Source organism: Bubalus bubalis, chromosome 13, assembly GCF_019923935.1.
Source record: "Bubalus bubalis isolate 160015118507 breed Murrah chromosome 13, NDDB_SH_1, whole genome shotgun sequence".
Lineage (NCBI taxonomy): Eukaryota > Metazoa > Chordata > Mammalia > Artiodactyla > Bovidae > Bubalus > Bubalus bubalis.
Genome location: NC_059169.1, coordinates 18,130,728 through 18,146,733, shown reverse-complemented (window position 1 = coordinate 18,146,733; position 16,006 = coordinate 18,130,728). Strand labels below are relative to the sequence as shown.

The 16,006-nt window shown below is 38.2% G+C and overlaps 2 protein-coding genes across 2 annotated transcripts in view; both read left to right on the top strand.

Moving 5' to 3' along the window:
- The window catches only part of LOC123464831 (ATP-binding cassette sub-family C member 4-like), an 891,549-nt gene that overhangs the window by 322,527 nt on the left and 553,016 nt on the right, over positions 1-16,006 (top strand). The window lies entirely within an intron of this gene.
- The window catches only part of LOC102412565 (ATP-binding cassette sub-family C member 4-like), a 169,597-nt gene that overhangs the window by 83,863 nt on the left and 69,728 nt on the right, over positions 1-16,006 (top strand). The window contains 2 exon segments of the mRNA XM_045162457.1: positions 625-771; positions 5,506-5,585. Coding sequence (XP_045018392.1) covers positions 625-771; positions 5,506-5,585 — 227 coding nt within the window.

Here is a 16,006-nt window from a genome sequence, read left to right as displayed (position 1 = left end):
TATGTCAGTAGGAGTACATCAAGACTGTATATTGTCACCCTGCTTATTTAACTTATATACATCATGAGAAATGCTGTACATCATGAGAAATGCTGGGCTGGATGAAGCACAAGCTGAAATCAAGATTACCAGGAGAAATATCAATACCCTCAGACAGCAGATGGCACCACCCTTACAACAGAAAGCAAAGAAGAACTAAAAAGCCTCTTGATGAAAGTGAAAGAGGAAAGTGAAAATGTTGGTTTAAAACTCAGCATTCAGAAAACTAAGGTCATGTCATCTTGTCCCATCACTTCATGGCAAATAGATGGGCAAGCAATGGAAACAGTGGAAGACTTTATTTCCTGATGCTGGGAAAGTTTGAAGACGGAAGGAGAAGGTGATAACAGAGGATGAGATGGTTGGATGGCATCACCGACTTGATGGACATGAGTTTGAGCAAGCTCTGGGAATTGGTGATGGACAGGGAAGCCTGGAGTGCTGCAGTCCATGGGTTCACAAAGAGTTGGACATGACTGAGTGACTAAACTGAACTGAATTGATCTTTGTAAACTGCCTGCCATCCTTTAGCATCATTAAGAATAAGGCAGAGATCTTGTGCTGAGTGTTATTTCTTTATTTCAGGGTTAACTGTATCTACCGTCCTTTTTGGCATTACAAGGTCTCTGTTGATATTCTACATCCTTGTTAATTCTTCACAAACTTTGCACAACAAAATGTTGGAGACCATTTTGAGAGCCCCAGTATTGTTCTTCAGTAGAAATACAATAGGTAAGTCAGACACCAAGTTTCTCATTGAAAATGTCTATATAACACATTTAGTGCCTGAGTACATTTTCATATTTGAAAATGGAAGAGATGCTTGGAAGAAAATTACTGTGCATGCTTATTCATTTTCTACAAAAGTCTTGACTTGATACTTTTGATACTTGATTCTTGACTGATACTTTTTCCTACCAGAGAAAATCTGAATATAGGAGCATATAAGCTTTTATTCCAATTTGTACATGTCTGTAAAGATTAATGAATGTTTACTTTGCAGGATGATTTAAGAGTCCATTTGTCATATGGCATATAAAACACCCAACATATGGTGTAAACATGTTGAAGTGTTTTTGACTAGTTTTGCTGAAATGCTGGCTGTGTTACATAGTGTTAAGCTAACTGGGAAGGACTTCCTTCTGGGAACATCTCTACAGAAGACAGGCTGTGTATTTCTTTCTTCCACTGCCCATCCATTTCTGGTACCATGGAGCTCTGGCATGTGCTCATATTTTGAGGTTTAAATAAATGGTAATGGAAAATTAATTAAAATGTAAGATCAGTGAAATGTAAACATCCTCTTCAATAAGATAAGCTTTCTAGTTTTACAGTAGACTTTTGGTTACATTTAAGAATCTTGTGGTAGGTAGCAGGTGGATCTTCAGTATAAAGTAAGAGTGTCCCTGAAGGTTTCCCAGTGATTGTTTCCTCCTCTTTGAGGCCTTCGATCTGTCTTACTTCTGAAGGTAGCCCCTTGACCTGGGTTCCTATGAAGAGCTAGTTCATCAGTGCACATGCCCACTCTGTTCAGGTGGTTAGACTTGTGCTGAGGCCCAGGGAGGCTTTGTTATGCAGGTGATGATTGACAGGGCCTTTTGAGGCCGGGATGTGACTGGAGTAGCCTTGGCCTGGCCATCAACTAGCTGTGTGATCAAGGCCAAAGTAGATAGATGCTACTATAGGCAAATCTCCAGACAAGATGTTGTCATGGTTATAAATGTGGACTCTGGGGACTTCCCTGCTGGTCCAGTGGTTAAGACTCTGTGCTTCCAGTGTAGGGGGCCCAGGTTCAACCCCTGGTCAGGGAACTAAGATCTCACATGCTACACAGCACAGCCAAAAAATTAAAAAAAAAAAGTATGGACTCTGGAGCCAACTTCCTGGATTCAGTCCTAGAGATAGTTACTAACAGTAATAGCCACTTATAGTTATGTTACTATTTATGTGCTAGTTATTTAATTTCTCTGTGTCTCAATTTTCTTACCTATAAAATGAAAATACTGTTGGCACACTCACAAATAATTTGAAATTGTGCACATTAAGCGGGTTAATACATTCACAGCACTTACCACAGGGTCAGTACCCAGTGAACCTTAGTGAGGATGATGACACAGTGTCTGGTAACTTCCTCTCCTGTGAAATGGGAATACCTGCTGCCCTTCCTGTTTCATAAGACTGTTGTGAGGATTAAATAAGATTATTCAGGGCAGCAACTTGTGCAGATATTTTTCAGCACAGGTTGTTTGGTCCAGGCACTGTGTGGAACACAGGATGGTAAAGTGTAGAGGCCCACACAATCTCATCTTATTATGAAGCTGGAGTGAGGAAGTGATAGCCATGCTATTATGGCTGTGAAGTTGCTCTGCTTTGCCTGTTAGTGTGAAAACTACAGTCGTACATTTGGGAGCATCACATGGGATTGAATTTCTCTTGTCACAGCCTCTGAATGCTTGTGACCGCAGTTAACCAGGCTCTTGATGGCCTGTAGGCGTCTCCAGATACTGATTTATTTATTATTCAAGAATTTTGAACAAAGTTTAAATCTTCAAGTCACTAATCCGGGAGCAGCAGGCATACACAGTGTGTGTCTTTGTCTTTTCTCTCCCTCCTGTACCTGTTATCAAAACTTCATTCCTTCAAGGGCTTCTCTGGTGGCTCAGAGGTTAAAGCGTCTCCCTGCAATGCAGGAGACCTGGATTCGATCCCTGGGTCCAGAAGATACCCTGGAGAAGGAAATGGCAACCCACTCCAGTATTCTTGCCTGGAGAATCCCATGGACGGAGGAGCCTGGTGGGCTACAGTCCACGGGGTTGCAAAGAGTCGGATACGACTGAACGACTTCACTTCATTCCTTTAAGAAAATAGAAACCCAAATAAGTACTAGGTTATTTGCAAAGGTTTAGGGGCATAAGTTATTTACCCTTTTAATGGTGTATTAAATCGAACTCTACCTTGTATTTATTTCCAAAAGTAGAATTTGTAATAGGGTTTCTACTGGACTTTGTTTCTGGTATGTTATGTCACGAAGAGAAAACCACGTATAGCCATGTTCCTGAGTTCAAGCTCAGTCTGCTCACTTCATGACAGGCCAATAAATCTTACAGACAAGGTGTATGGTCAGGAATAATGACATTGTTTGGAAAATTGGCAGACTGAGAAGATGGCAGACTAATGCCTCAAAAGACCATCTTATTGGGGTCTGGATGCTAATCTGTTTTATAGAACAAAGAAGGAGAGAAGGTGAGGAAGTAAAGTTAAAAGACCATTTATTTAGCAAAATAGGAGGAAATGTGTTACTTTTTCTTTTCTGCAGCCATTCACAGATGGTGAGGATTAGATTGTCTCCCCATGAGCTGAAAAAGAGCCATTTTAATTTAACATTCAGGCAGAGGGGCAGGTTTTGCTGACACAAACAATGAATAGCTAAAGTTAAAGTCAAGCAGATTCAACATGGAGTCAAAATTAACTGTTCCCTGTTACAGTTCCTTTGATGCGCACCTCTGCTATCTGGGGCCAGTACCCTGTGCTTTCTCATCCCAAGTTTCCAAAGGGTGCAATGCCCTTGCAAGGGTGGCTGCAGAGTCATAATGGTTGCAGCAACCTTTGTTTACAGAAATGACAAGTGGCATTTTTAGTTCACACTAGGTATTTACTAGAAATTAGTTCTTATCTTCTAATCCTACAGCCTTTTGGATATGCTATTGTTGTGGATTATAACAAGGGAAAGAAAATCAATGATAAGTGATCCTTAGTCATTCAGTAATATTTCTGTTTTCCTGCCTACATCCCTGATATTCTTAGATGCTTATTTATAAGTCTGTGTTTGTCACATTTTGTACACCTCTGAAAATAAAACTTGAGAAGACAATGGCACCCCACTCCAGTACTCTTGCCTGGAAAATCCCATGGACAGAGGAGCCTTGTAGGCTGCAGTCCATGTGGTCACTAAGAGTCGGACACAACTGAGCGACTTCACTTTCACTTTTCACTTTCATGCATTGGAGAAGGAAATAACCCACTCCAGTATTCTTGCGTGGAGAATCCCAGGGACGGGGTGAGCCTGGTGGGCTGCCGTCTCTGGGGTTGCACAGAGTCGGACACGACTGAAGCGACTTAGCAGCAGCAGCAGCAGTAAACTCACAACTTGGAAATGACCAGAATCCACAATTTCCCAAAATGGGAGATGCTATGAACCATCTCAAGGGAAAAAAAAAAAAAATTACAGAGAAGTTATGGTAGTTGGCGGTTTAGTTGCTAGGTCTTGTCCCACTCTTTGCAACCCCATGAACAGCAGCCCACCAGGGTCTTCTGTCCATGGGATTTCCCAGCCTAGAATAATGGGGTGGTTGCTATTTCCTTCTCCAGGGGATCTTCCTGACCCAGGGATCAAACTTATATCTCTGTATTGGCAGGTAGATTCTTTACCACTGAGCAACCTGGAAAGCCCAACATGGACTAGAGAGAGCAGTTATGGAAGACACAAAGCCTTTAAGCCAGTGATTTCATTATGGGATCAAAGTCATCTCAGAAAATATCTTTTTTTTTTTTTTAGGACTTCTAAAGACTTTTATTTATTTATTTATTTTACTGGAGGCTAATTACAAGATTGTATTGGTTTTTCCATATAGCAAAAGAGGCACAGATGTATAGAACAGTCTTTTGGACTCTGTGGGAGAGGGAGAGAGTGGGATGATTTGGGAGAATGGCATTGAAACAGGTATAATATCGTATATGAAACGAATCACCAGTCCAGGTTTGATGCATGATACAGAAAATATCTTTTTCTGTTACTTAATTATAAAAGAGAGGTTATAATTATGTTTATTTAAAATTTATCACTTAGAAAAATTAATATGGATAACTAAAGCAAAATTAGTGTAACAATTATGATTAACTTACATATTTTGGAACTGTTTATTACCAGTTTAGCACTGGAGTGAGTCTTAGATGGACTGAATCTAAAAGAAGGGAATATTCTGAAATTCACCAACCCTTCCTGATGCTGCCACAAAAGTTTCCTGATTCTTTTAAAAATCAGAGCTCAGTTTCAACCACTGTCATTCGATAGAATTTCATCCTATTTTCTTTTTTCTTTTTACCATGGATGTCAGCTTATTTCATGTGAATCTGTAATATATTAATTTTTTGTTGTTGTTTAGTTGCTGAGTTGTATCCAACTCTTTTGCGACCACATGGACTGTAGCCTGCCATGCTCCTGAGTCCATGGGGTTTTCTAAGCAAGAATACTGGAGTGGGTTACCTTTTCTCCTGCATGGGATCATCCCAACCTAAGAATCAAACCCATGTCTCCTGTGCTGGCAGGCAGATTTTTATACACTGTGCCACTAGAGAAGTCCCTAACTACATTTACTTTAAGAATATTGCTTTTATTTGTTTATGAATTGTTTCTCTTAAAGCTCCTATCTGAGGAAATGAGTCATTTCTTGTGTCCTGTTCTTGCAGGAAGAATTTTGAATCGTTTCTCCAAAGACATTGGGCATATGGATGACTTGCTGCCCCTGATATTTCAAGATTTCATCCAGGTAATGAAACAGTCCTGTCAGAGTTCTCACAGGGAAGAGCAGAGTGCCCGTTTCTCAAGGCCTTCTCACAGGGGCTGAGGGTGGGCTTTTCAGCCCGGTGATGTGCCCTGTTATCTTCATTAAGAGGCTGTGTTTGTGAGAGAAAGGTGCTGTTCTGATTGGGAGGCTGAGCTAACATGAGTAACACCTGGGGCAGGAGGGCTACACAGTCAGGTCAAGGTTGGTCTGAAGCAGCGACATGCTGGATGAATGGTTCTCCCTCTGCTTTCCAGGTGTCTGATGTAGATTCCCTGTACTGTGAGCATATTTTATGACAGAAACAACCATTTTTCATGGAAAGAAAGCCTAGATAAGCTAAATTATGCATTGATTTGCCACAGAAGACAAAATCTTTACTGCACCATTTTATTTGGATAAAGCCAGATGTGGTTACTTAAAAAGAAAAAATTGGTAAAAATAAGGTAAAAATAATACTTTAACTAGGATAATGTTGTTGTTTAGTCACTAAGTCATGTTTGACTCTCTTGTGACCCCATGGACTGTAGCCTGCCAGGCTCCTCTGTCCATGGGATTTCTCTGGTAAGAATATTGGAGTGAGTAGCCATTCCTTTCGCCAGGGGATCTTCCTGACCCAGGGATCATACCCATGTCTCCTTCATTGTCAGGCCAATTCTTTACCACTGAGCCACCTGGGATGCCCAACAAGGACAATAGAGAGCAGTTATTGAAGATAGAAAGGCTTTAAGCCAGTAATTTGACTATGGGATCAAAGTTATCTCAGAAAATGTCTTGTTCATTTTTGGTTGGCAGTTTTTCTTTTTACATGTTGATTGCTCTGTCTTAAGGTTTCTTAAGGAAAAAAAAAAAAGAAATCTAGCCTTCTATCTAGCCTTTGTCTGTGAACTTGAGTTTCTGAAGAATGATGTAGGGTCATCTCAGTTCCCTTCTCTTTGTTCAGTATTGTTGCTCATGTGGGTTTTGTTTGTTTGTTTTTAATTCTATATGCTTTTCGGTGATTAAGCCTGTGGGGAACTCTCTTTTTCTTTCCAAGTGTTAATTTTGGAAATGAAAGGAATTTATCAAAAGCTGTACACAGAAATGCAGCATTGAGCATCTGAATGCAAACAGCCTATAAGCAAAGGCTTCTATTGTTTACCAATAAGAAGTGAGCTGAGATTCAGAGGCAGAGGACTTTTACTGCAAAAAATAAAAAAAAAATTCTGATTTTTCTTTTTTCTTTTCTGCAAACGTACTTTATGAATGTGTCCTGCTGGCTTTAGCTTCATAATTTATCCCCAGAAGCAATCTTTCCCAAAAACATTGTCACATTTTGACAGTGATTGTTAATTACTTTGAAAAGATTTTGTGAATGGTTCTGTTTCTTTGCTATAGCAAGCTAGATCAAGGTTGGGTTTCTACTGCATGCTTAGCTCATGGTTAGTTACCAGTCAGAATCAGAATTCATCACATTTTTGCATGACCATATAGAGGGACAGGGATCAATGCTACCTGATTTCAGTAGGAAACATTTTCATTAATGGGGAGAGAACGTTCTAGTCTCACTGATTTTCAAGCCTAGCTTTCCTATTATTTTACCTTTTTAGGAAATGATGCACCTTGCACTAACTTTTGTGTATGGAAGAGTAGTTAGTGGTTGAGGTTTATTTTTTCCAGTCATCCTGGCCACATTTATTAAATGACTTTCTTACATTCAATTGGCACTTTGGTTATAATCCTTTAAATCTATGCAAGTAGGTCTGTGTCTGTATACTTTATTTTGTTCCACTAATATGTTTATCCTTATATCAATACTGCAATCTTGGTTATTGTACATTTTCATAAAAGATGAAACCCATAGTCTAAGTCCTCTAACTTTGCACTCCTTTGTTAAGGTTGTTTTATCATCCTGGATTCTTTTCTGTGTAAATTTTAGAAGCTTTTCAATTTTTTTTTTCATAAAAGCCCACTTATTAATATTTCCTTTTAACCATAGATAATTTGAGGAATCTAAGTCTTAACAATGTTGAATATGCAACTGTAAATATGATGTCTCTCTCCACTTATTTAGGTATTGTTTGATTTTAGAAATGTTTCTTAATTTTTAATATAGACATCTTATACTTCTCTGGTTAAATATATTCGTGCATATTTGCTTTTTCACTGTATTATTGGATTTTTAAAAATGTATTTATTTATTTTTGCCTGTGCTGGGTCTCTGTTGCTATGTGTAGGCTTTCTCTAGTTGCTGTGCATGGGCTTCTCACTGTGGTAGTTTCTCTTATTGCAGAGCATGGACTCTAGGGCACATGGTCTTTAGAGCTGCAGCACTCTGGCTCTAGAGTATGGGATCAGTAGGCGTGGCCATGGGCTTAGTTGCTCCTTGTTATGTGGAATCTTTCAGAACCAGGGATTGAACCCATGTGTCCTGCTTTGGCAGGTAGATTCTTATCCATTTGGACCACCAGGGAAGTCCTATAAAAAAAAATAGATTTTTTTTAAATACCATTATTCAACTTCTTGTTGCTAGTCTATAGAAACATGGTTGATTTATTTATAAACTCACTTTGCTTTGCCTGGAGTTTGTGGTGTTTTTTTTTTTTTAAATTATGTAGAATTTTGTACACATACAATTATGTCAGCTGTAAATAATGGCAGTTTTGTTTCTTCATTTCCAGTATTTATGACTTTTATTTCCTTTTCTTGACTTGTTGTAGCTAGACCTTCCAGTACAGTGTTGAATAGAAATGATTATATAAGACAATCTTGTACCCTTGGGGCAAAATATTTCAGTATTTCTCCATTACAAATTATATTAACTACAATTTTTAAGATAGATATCCATTATCAGATTGAAAACATTTCCTTTAATTCCTTGATTGCCAAGATTTTGCCTTTTTTTTTTTTTTTCCCTAGTAAAGAATAAGTGTTGAATTTGGACAAATACTTTTTCTACATCTCTTCAGATAATCATGTGATTATTTATCTTTACTCTTTTAATGTGAATTATACTGATTGGTATTTGAAGGTTAAACTTGCATTACTTGAATAAACTTTACTTTGTCAAAATATAGCCTCTTTTTTATGCATTGCTGTATGTAGTTTCAAGACAAAATGATAGGACACTGAAAGAGGAACTCCCCAGGTTGGTAGGTGCCCAATATACTACAAGAGGTCAGTGAAGAAATAACTCCAGAAAGAATGAAGGGATAGAGCCAACGCAAAAACAATACCTAGTTATGGATGTGACGGGTGATAGAAGCAAGGTCCAATGCTGTAAAAAACAATATTGCATAGGAACCTGGAATATCACTTCCATGAATCAGGGCATATTGGAAGTGGTCAAACAGGAGATGGCAAGAGTGAACATCGGCATTCTAGGAATAAGCGAATTAAGATGGACTGGAATGGGTGAATTTAACTCAGATGATCATTATATCTACTACTGTGGGCAAGAATCCCTTAGAAGAAATGGAGTAGCAATCATGGTCAACAAAAGAGCCCAAAATGCATTACTTGGATGCAATCTCAAAAATGACAGAATGATCTCTGTTCATTTCCAAGGCAAACCATTCAATATCACAGTGATCCAAGTCTATGCCCCAACCAGTATTACTGAAGAAGCTGAAGCTGAATGGTTCTATGAAGACCTACAAGACCTTTTAGAACTAACACCCAAAAAAGATGTCCTTTTCATTATAGGTGACTGGAATGCAAAAGCAGGAAGTCAAAAAACACCTGGGGTAACAGGCAAATTTGGCCTTGGAATACGGAATGAATCAGGGCAAAGGCTAATAGAGTTTTGCCAAGAAAACACACTGGTCATAGCAAACACTCCTTCCAATAACACAAGAGAAGACCTTACACATGATCACCAGATGGTCAAAACCCAAATCAGATTGATTATATTCTTTGCAGCCAAAGATGGAGAAGCTCTATATAGTCAGCAAAAACAAGACCAGGAGCTGGCTGTGGCTCAGATCATGAACTCCTTATTGCCAAATTCGGACTTAAATTGAAGAAAGTAGGGAAAACCACTAGACCATTCAGGTATGACCTAAATCAAATCCCTTGTGATTATACAGTGGAAGTAAGAAATAGATTTAAGGGACTAGATCTGATAGATAGAGTGCCTGATGAACTATGGACAGAGGTTTGTGACATTGTACAGGAGACAGGGATAAAGACCTTCACATTGGAAAAGAAATGCAAAAAAGCAAAATGGCTGTCTGGGGAGGCCTTACAAATAGCTGTGAAAAGAAGAGAAACGAAAAGCAAAGGGGAAAAGGAAAGATATAAGCATCTGAGCGCAGAGTTCCAAAGAATAGCAAGGAGAGATAAGAAAGCCTTCCTCAGTGATCAATGTGAAGAAATAGAGGAAAACAACAGAATAGGAAAGACTAGAGATCTCTTCAAGAAAATTAGAGATACCAAGGGAACATTTCATGCAAAGACAGGCTCAATAAAGGACAGAAATGGTAGGGACCTAACAGAAGCAGAAGATATTAAGAAGAGGTGGCAAGAATACACAGAAGAACTGTACAAAAAAGATCTTCATGACCCAGATAATCACGATGGTGTGATCACTGACCTAGAGCCAGACATCCTGGAATGTGAAGTCAAGTGGGCCTTAAAAAGCATCACTATGAACAAAGCTATTGGAGGTGATGGAATTCCAGTTGAGCTATTTCAAATCCTGAAAGATGATGCTGTGAAAGTGCTGCACTCAACATACCAGCAAATTTGGAAAACGCAGCAGTGGCCACAGGACTGGAAAAGGTCAGTTTTCCTTCAAATCCCAAAGACAGGCAATGCCAAAGAATGCTCAAACTACCGCACAATTGCACTCATCTCACATGCTAATAAAGTAATGATCAAAATTCTCCAAGCCAGGCTTCAACAATACGTGAATCATGAACTTCCAGATGTTCAAGCAAGTTTTAGAAAAGGCAGAGGAATCAGAAATCAAACTGCCAACATCCGCTGGTTCATTGAAAAAGCAAGAGAGTTCCAGAAAAACATCTATTTCTGCTTTATTGACTATGTCAAAGCCTTTGACTGTGTGGATCACAATAAACTGTGGAAAATTCTGAAAGAGATGGGAATACCAGACCACCTGACCTGCCTCTTCAGAAACCTATATGCAGGTCAGGAAGCAACAGTTAGAACTGGACATGGAACAACAGACTGGTTCCAAATAGGAAAAGGAGTACATCAAAGCTGTATATTGTCACCCTGCTTATTTAACTTATATGTTGAGTACATCATGAGAAACACTGGGCTGGAAGAAACAGAAGCTGGAATCAAGATTACCAGGAGAAATATCAATAACCTCAGATATGCAGATGACACCACCCTTATGGCAGAAAGTGAAGAGGAACTAAAAACCATCTTGATGAAAGTGAAAAAGGAGAATGAAAAGTTGGCTTAAAGCTCAACATTCAGAAAACTAAGATCGTGGCATCTGGTCCCATTACTTCATGCCAAATAGATGGGGAAACAGTGGAAACAGTGTCAGACTTTATTTTTTTGGGCTCCAAAATCACTGTAGATGGTGATTGCAGCCATGAAATTAAAAGATGCTTATTCCTTGGAAGGAAAGTTATGACCAACCTAGATGGCATATTGAAAAGCAGAGACATTACTTTGCCAACAAAGGTCCATCCAGTCAAGGCTATGGTTTTTCCAGTAGTCATGTATGGATGTGAGAGTTCGACTCTGAAGAAAGCTGAGCACTGAAGAATTGATGCTTTTGAAGTGTGGTGCAGGAGAAGACCCTTGATGGTCCCTTGGACTGCAAGGAGAACCAACCAGTACATCCTAAAGGAGATCAGTCCTGGGTTTTCATTGGAAGGACTGATACTAATGCTAAAACTCCAATGCTTTGGCCACCTCATATGAAGAGTTGACTCATTGGAAAAGACTGTGATGCTTGGAAGGATTGGGGGCAGGAGGAGAAGGGGATGACAGAGGATGAAATGGCTGGATGGCATCACCGACTCAATGGACATGAGTTTGAGTGAACTCTAGGAGTTGGTGATGGACAGGGAAGCCTGGTGTGCTGCGATTCATGGGGTTGCATAGAGTCGGGCATGACTGCGCAAGTGAACTGAACTGAAGTGTATGTAGTTTGTTAATATTTTGTCAAGAATTTTTGTTCTGTTGTTTGTGAAGTATATTGGTCTGTAATTCGCTTTTCTTAAAATATTTTGTCAGCTTTTCATATTAGAATTATGCAGGCCTCATGAGAGGACATGGGAAAAGTTTCCATTTTGTGATGGTCATTAAAGTGTCAACTTTAATGCTTGACTTCAGGCTCTACTACAGAGTGACAGTCATCAAGACAGTATGGTACTGGCACAAAGACAGAAATATAGATCAATGGAACAAAGTGGAAAGCCCAGAGATAAATCCACGCATCTATGGACACCTTATCTTTGACAAAGGAGGCAAGAATATACAATGGAGAAAAGACAATCTCTTTAACAAGTGTGCTGCGAAAACTGGTCAACCACTTGTAAAAGAATGAAACTAGGACACTTTCTAACACCACACACAAAAATAAACTCAAAATGGATTAAAAATCTAAATGTAAGACCAGAAACTATACAACTCCTAGAGGAGAACATAGGCAAAACACTCTCTGACATAAATCACAGCAGGATCCTCTATGACCTCCCAGAATATTGGAAATAAAAGCAAAAATAAACAAGTGGGACCTAATTAAAATTAAAAGCTTCTGCACCACAAAGGAAACTATAAGCAAGGTGAAAAGACAGCCTTCAGAATCGGAGAAAATAATAGCAAATGAAGCAACTGACAAATAATTAATCTCAAAAATATACAAGCAACTCCTGCAGCTCAATTCCAGAAAAATAAATGACCCAATCAAAAAAGGGGCCAAAGAACTAAACAGACGTTTCTCCAAAGAAGACATACAGATGGCTAACAAACACATGAAAAGATGCTCAACATCACTCATCATCAGAGAAATGCAAATCAAAACCACAATGAGGTACCATTTCATGCCAGTCAGAATGGCTGCGATCCAAAAGTCTACAAGCAATAAATGCGGGAGAGGGTGTGGAGAAAAGGGAACCCTCTTACACCGTTGGTGGGAATGCAAACTAGTACAGCCACTATGGAGAACAGTGTGGAGATTCCTTAAAAAACTGGAAATAGAACTGCCACACAACCCAGAAATCCCACTGCTGGGCATACACACCAAGGAAACCAGAATTGAAAGAGACACGTGTACTCCAATGTTCATTGGAGCACTGTTTACAATAGCCAGGACATGGAAGCAACCTAGATGTCCATCAGCAGATGAATGGATAAGAAAGCCATGGTACATATACACAGTGGAGTATTACTCAGCTATTAAAAAGAATGCATTTGAATCAGTTCTAATGAGGTGGATGAAACTGGAGCCTATTATACAGAGTGAAGTAAGCCAGAAAGCAAAACACCAATACAGTATAATAAGGCATATATATGGAATTTAGAAAGATGGTAACAATAACCCTGTATGCGAGAGAGCAAAAGAGACACAGATGTATAGAACAATCTTTTGGATCTGTGGGAGAGGGCAAGTGTAGGTTAATTTGGGAGAATGGCATTGAAACATGTATATTATCATATAAATAAAAAAGTGTCAACTTGACCACACTACATTCCCCAGTTATTCAATCAATAGATGATCTCTGTGTTGCTCTGTAGGTATTTTATAGATGTGATTAAAGTCCATAATCAATTTAAGTAAGGGCAATTATCCTGTATATTTCTATGGACACAGTTCAGTTAATTGAAATTCCGTAAGAGCTACAGCTTCCCTAAAGAAAAAAGAAATTCTTTCTGTGGATAACAGCTTCAGCTCCCGCCCAAGAATTCAAGCCTGTCCTTTGTAACAGCCAGCCCTGCGGATTTTGGACTTGCCAAGTCTGATTGTGGAGTATTATCTATTTTATGTTGTTAGATTCAATTCATTAGTATGCTGTATTCTTTTGATTCATGTTAATGGTAAATTTTCCCTTCATTTTTTTATCTTTTACATTTCATGGTGCTTTCAAAGAACCAGGCTTTGTGTTTGTTGAGTTTTTTGCTTAGAAGTTAGTTTTTTATTTCATTCAGGTCTACTTTTTTTCTTATATCTATTATTATGCATACATATGCTGAATTTTTGAATTATAAGATGGATCTGAAAAACCTTGACTTTATGTAAAGTTTAAAAATAAAATAAAATTTAAAAAAATTAAAAAAATAAAAAACTTTTTTTCAAAATTTAATTTTATTGAAATATAGTTAATTTATAATTTTGTGTTAGTTTCAGGTGTACAGCAAAGTGATTTGGTTATACATATATTCATTCTTTTTTTAGATTCTTTTCTCATATAGATTACCACAGAATGTTGAGTAGAGTTCTTTGTGCTATTATTTTTAAGGTATGCTTTGTAAAATTAGCAAATAAATGGTTTCCAGTCTTGAATTTTTAATAAACTTGAATCCTGAGAAAAGGTAGAAAGGAAGCTACTGATCAATGAGATACACTGAACACGAAGGAGGAAGTGCACCATGTTTCCCTAATGCTTTCTGTTGTGCTGGTTAACAGACTATAAATCAAACCCCAGCTTTCACTCTTCAGTGGAGTTAGCTGTGTTCTCAGTTGTGAGCTGACTGAAGAATATACAGGTCCCAGAGTTGGTGTGGTTGTGAAAAGATACAAGGCAGCCAAATGAGGGGTGAAGAGTGTGGTTAGTGTATCCCAAGGGAAGGACAAGTTTAGTAAAGTTTTGTCTTAAGGTTTGTATAGACCTCAGCATACAAAAAAGACACCCCAGTGTTTTATAATGTTCTGATTTAACAGAGTTTACCAGGGTGGGTGAGATAAAAGCAAACAGGGGTGATAAAGCAAGGATCTGGGAACCAGAGCTGATCTCTGAACTTAATGAGATGTGCAGGGTACCATATCAGCTTACATGCAGATTCAATACTGACCCTAGGTTGGTGTTACAATTAGGAGCTTACCTTTAAAACCTTCCATGGTTTCCTTTTGCTTCTATTCATCCTGTAATTGAAGGGTAATGAGTATCATTGGATAGGAATTACATTTTATTTCTTAATCTTTTCAGAATTCCATGTAGTCTGTTCAGGGTTTTACTGCATCCACAAGAATCTTGTGTTATCCAGCAGCACAATCTATGTGATAGTCTTTTCATTGACAGGTTATTTTTTTATCTCTTATATTTCCAGAATAAATGGATAGAAGAATCTCTCCTACACCCACATCCATAAACCACTGATCAAACTAGTTGTCATTTTTCCTCTTTAAAGGAAATCTTGTCTTGTTTTCTTACCAAGAAGTCACTCTTGCTTCTTTTATTGTATTTAAGTTATACTTTTGCAAAATCAATAATAGTGTAGAGCAATTTGGATGATCTGTACCCACCACAACTTGAAACAGTTCTTAAGAGTCTGACTGAAGAATTAAAATCTCGGAAATTCTTTTGAGATGTTAGCAGTCTTAATGATCCTGATTCTGTTTTTTTTTAATACTGTAAACAAATAATAAAAGTACTATCTACTGATTAAATATATATTTCACATTGTACCTAATATAAGTATAAAAGCAAGCAAGAAAGAATTTACATAAAAATGCATTGCACTTTATTGTTCAGTCATGTCCAGCACTTTGCGGCCCCATGGACTGCAGCCCACCAGGCTCCTCTGTCCATGGTGATTCTCCAGGCAAGAATACTGGAGTGGGCTTCCATTCCCTCCCCCAGGTGATCTTCCTAACCCAGGGATCAAACCCAGGTCTCCCTCATTGCAGGCAGGTTCTTTATTGTTTGAGCCATCAGAGAAGCTCTCATGTAAGAATGGAATAAGCCAAAAGTATAGATATCATATTTATTTGCATAAAATAAGGAGAATATATTTTTACTGCTGTTTATAGAAAACATGTTCTTTGGCACAAGCCTCACACAAAATATCAGGAACAAAATCCCTTGGAATTACATTTAAAGTTACATGTAAGTAGATACCTGGGAATTTCTATAGGACTGTAAGCAGTTTGGAAATTAAATGCCAAGGAGGCAAACAGGTCCTTGTATTTCAAACTGTGCTTGAGAAAGGAATATGTTAAAATCTGCAGTATTAGTATACAGTGTTAACTCTACATGTGAAATTTTAACATTTCATTATCATCCAAATATAGATGTTAACCATTTAAACTACTCAGTCTAATTTTGTGTCCTTGGGGTTTATGTATTTTTTAAAATTAGATTTCTGCCCCTGCAAATAATTTTGCTTCCTGGGATTATAACTCAGCATTCTTATAAAGAAAGATTTTTCTTTTTCTTTTTTAAAGTACAGTTCTTAAATTGACACATTAGTGTGTTCTATTAGTGAGCACTTTTAGGATCTTT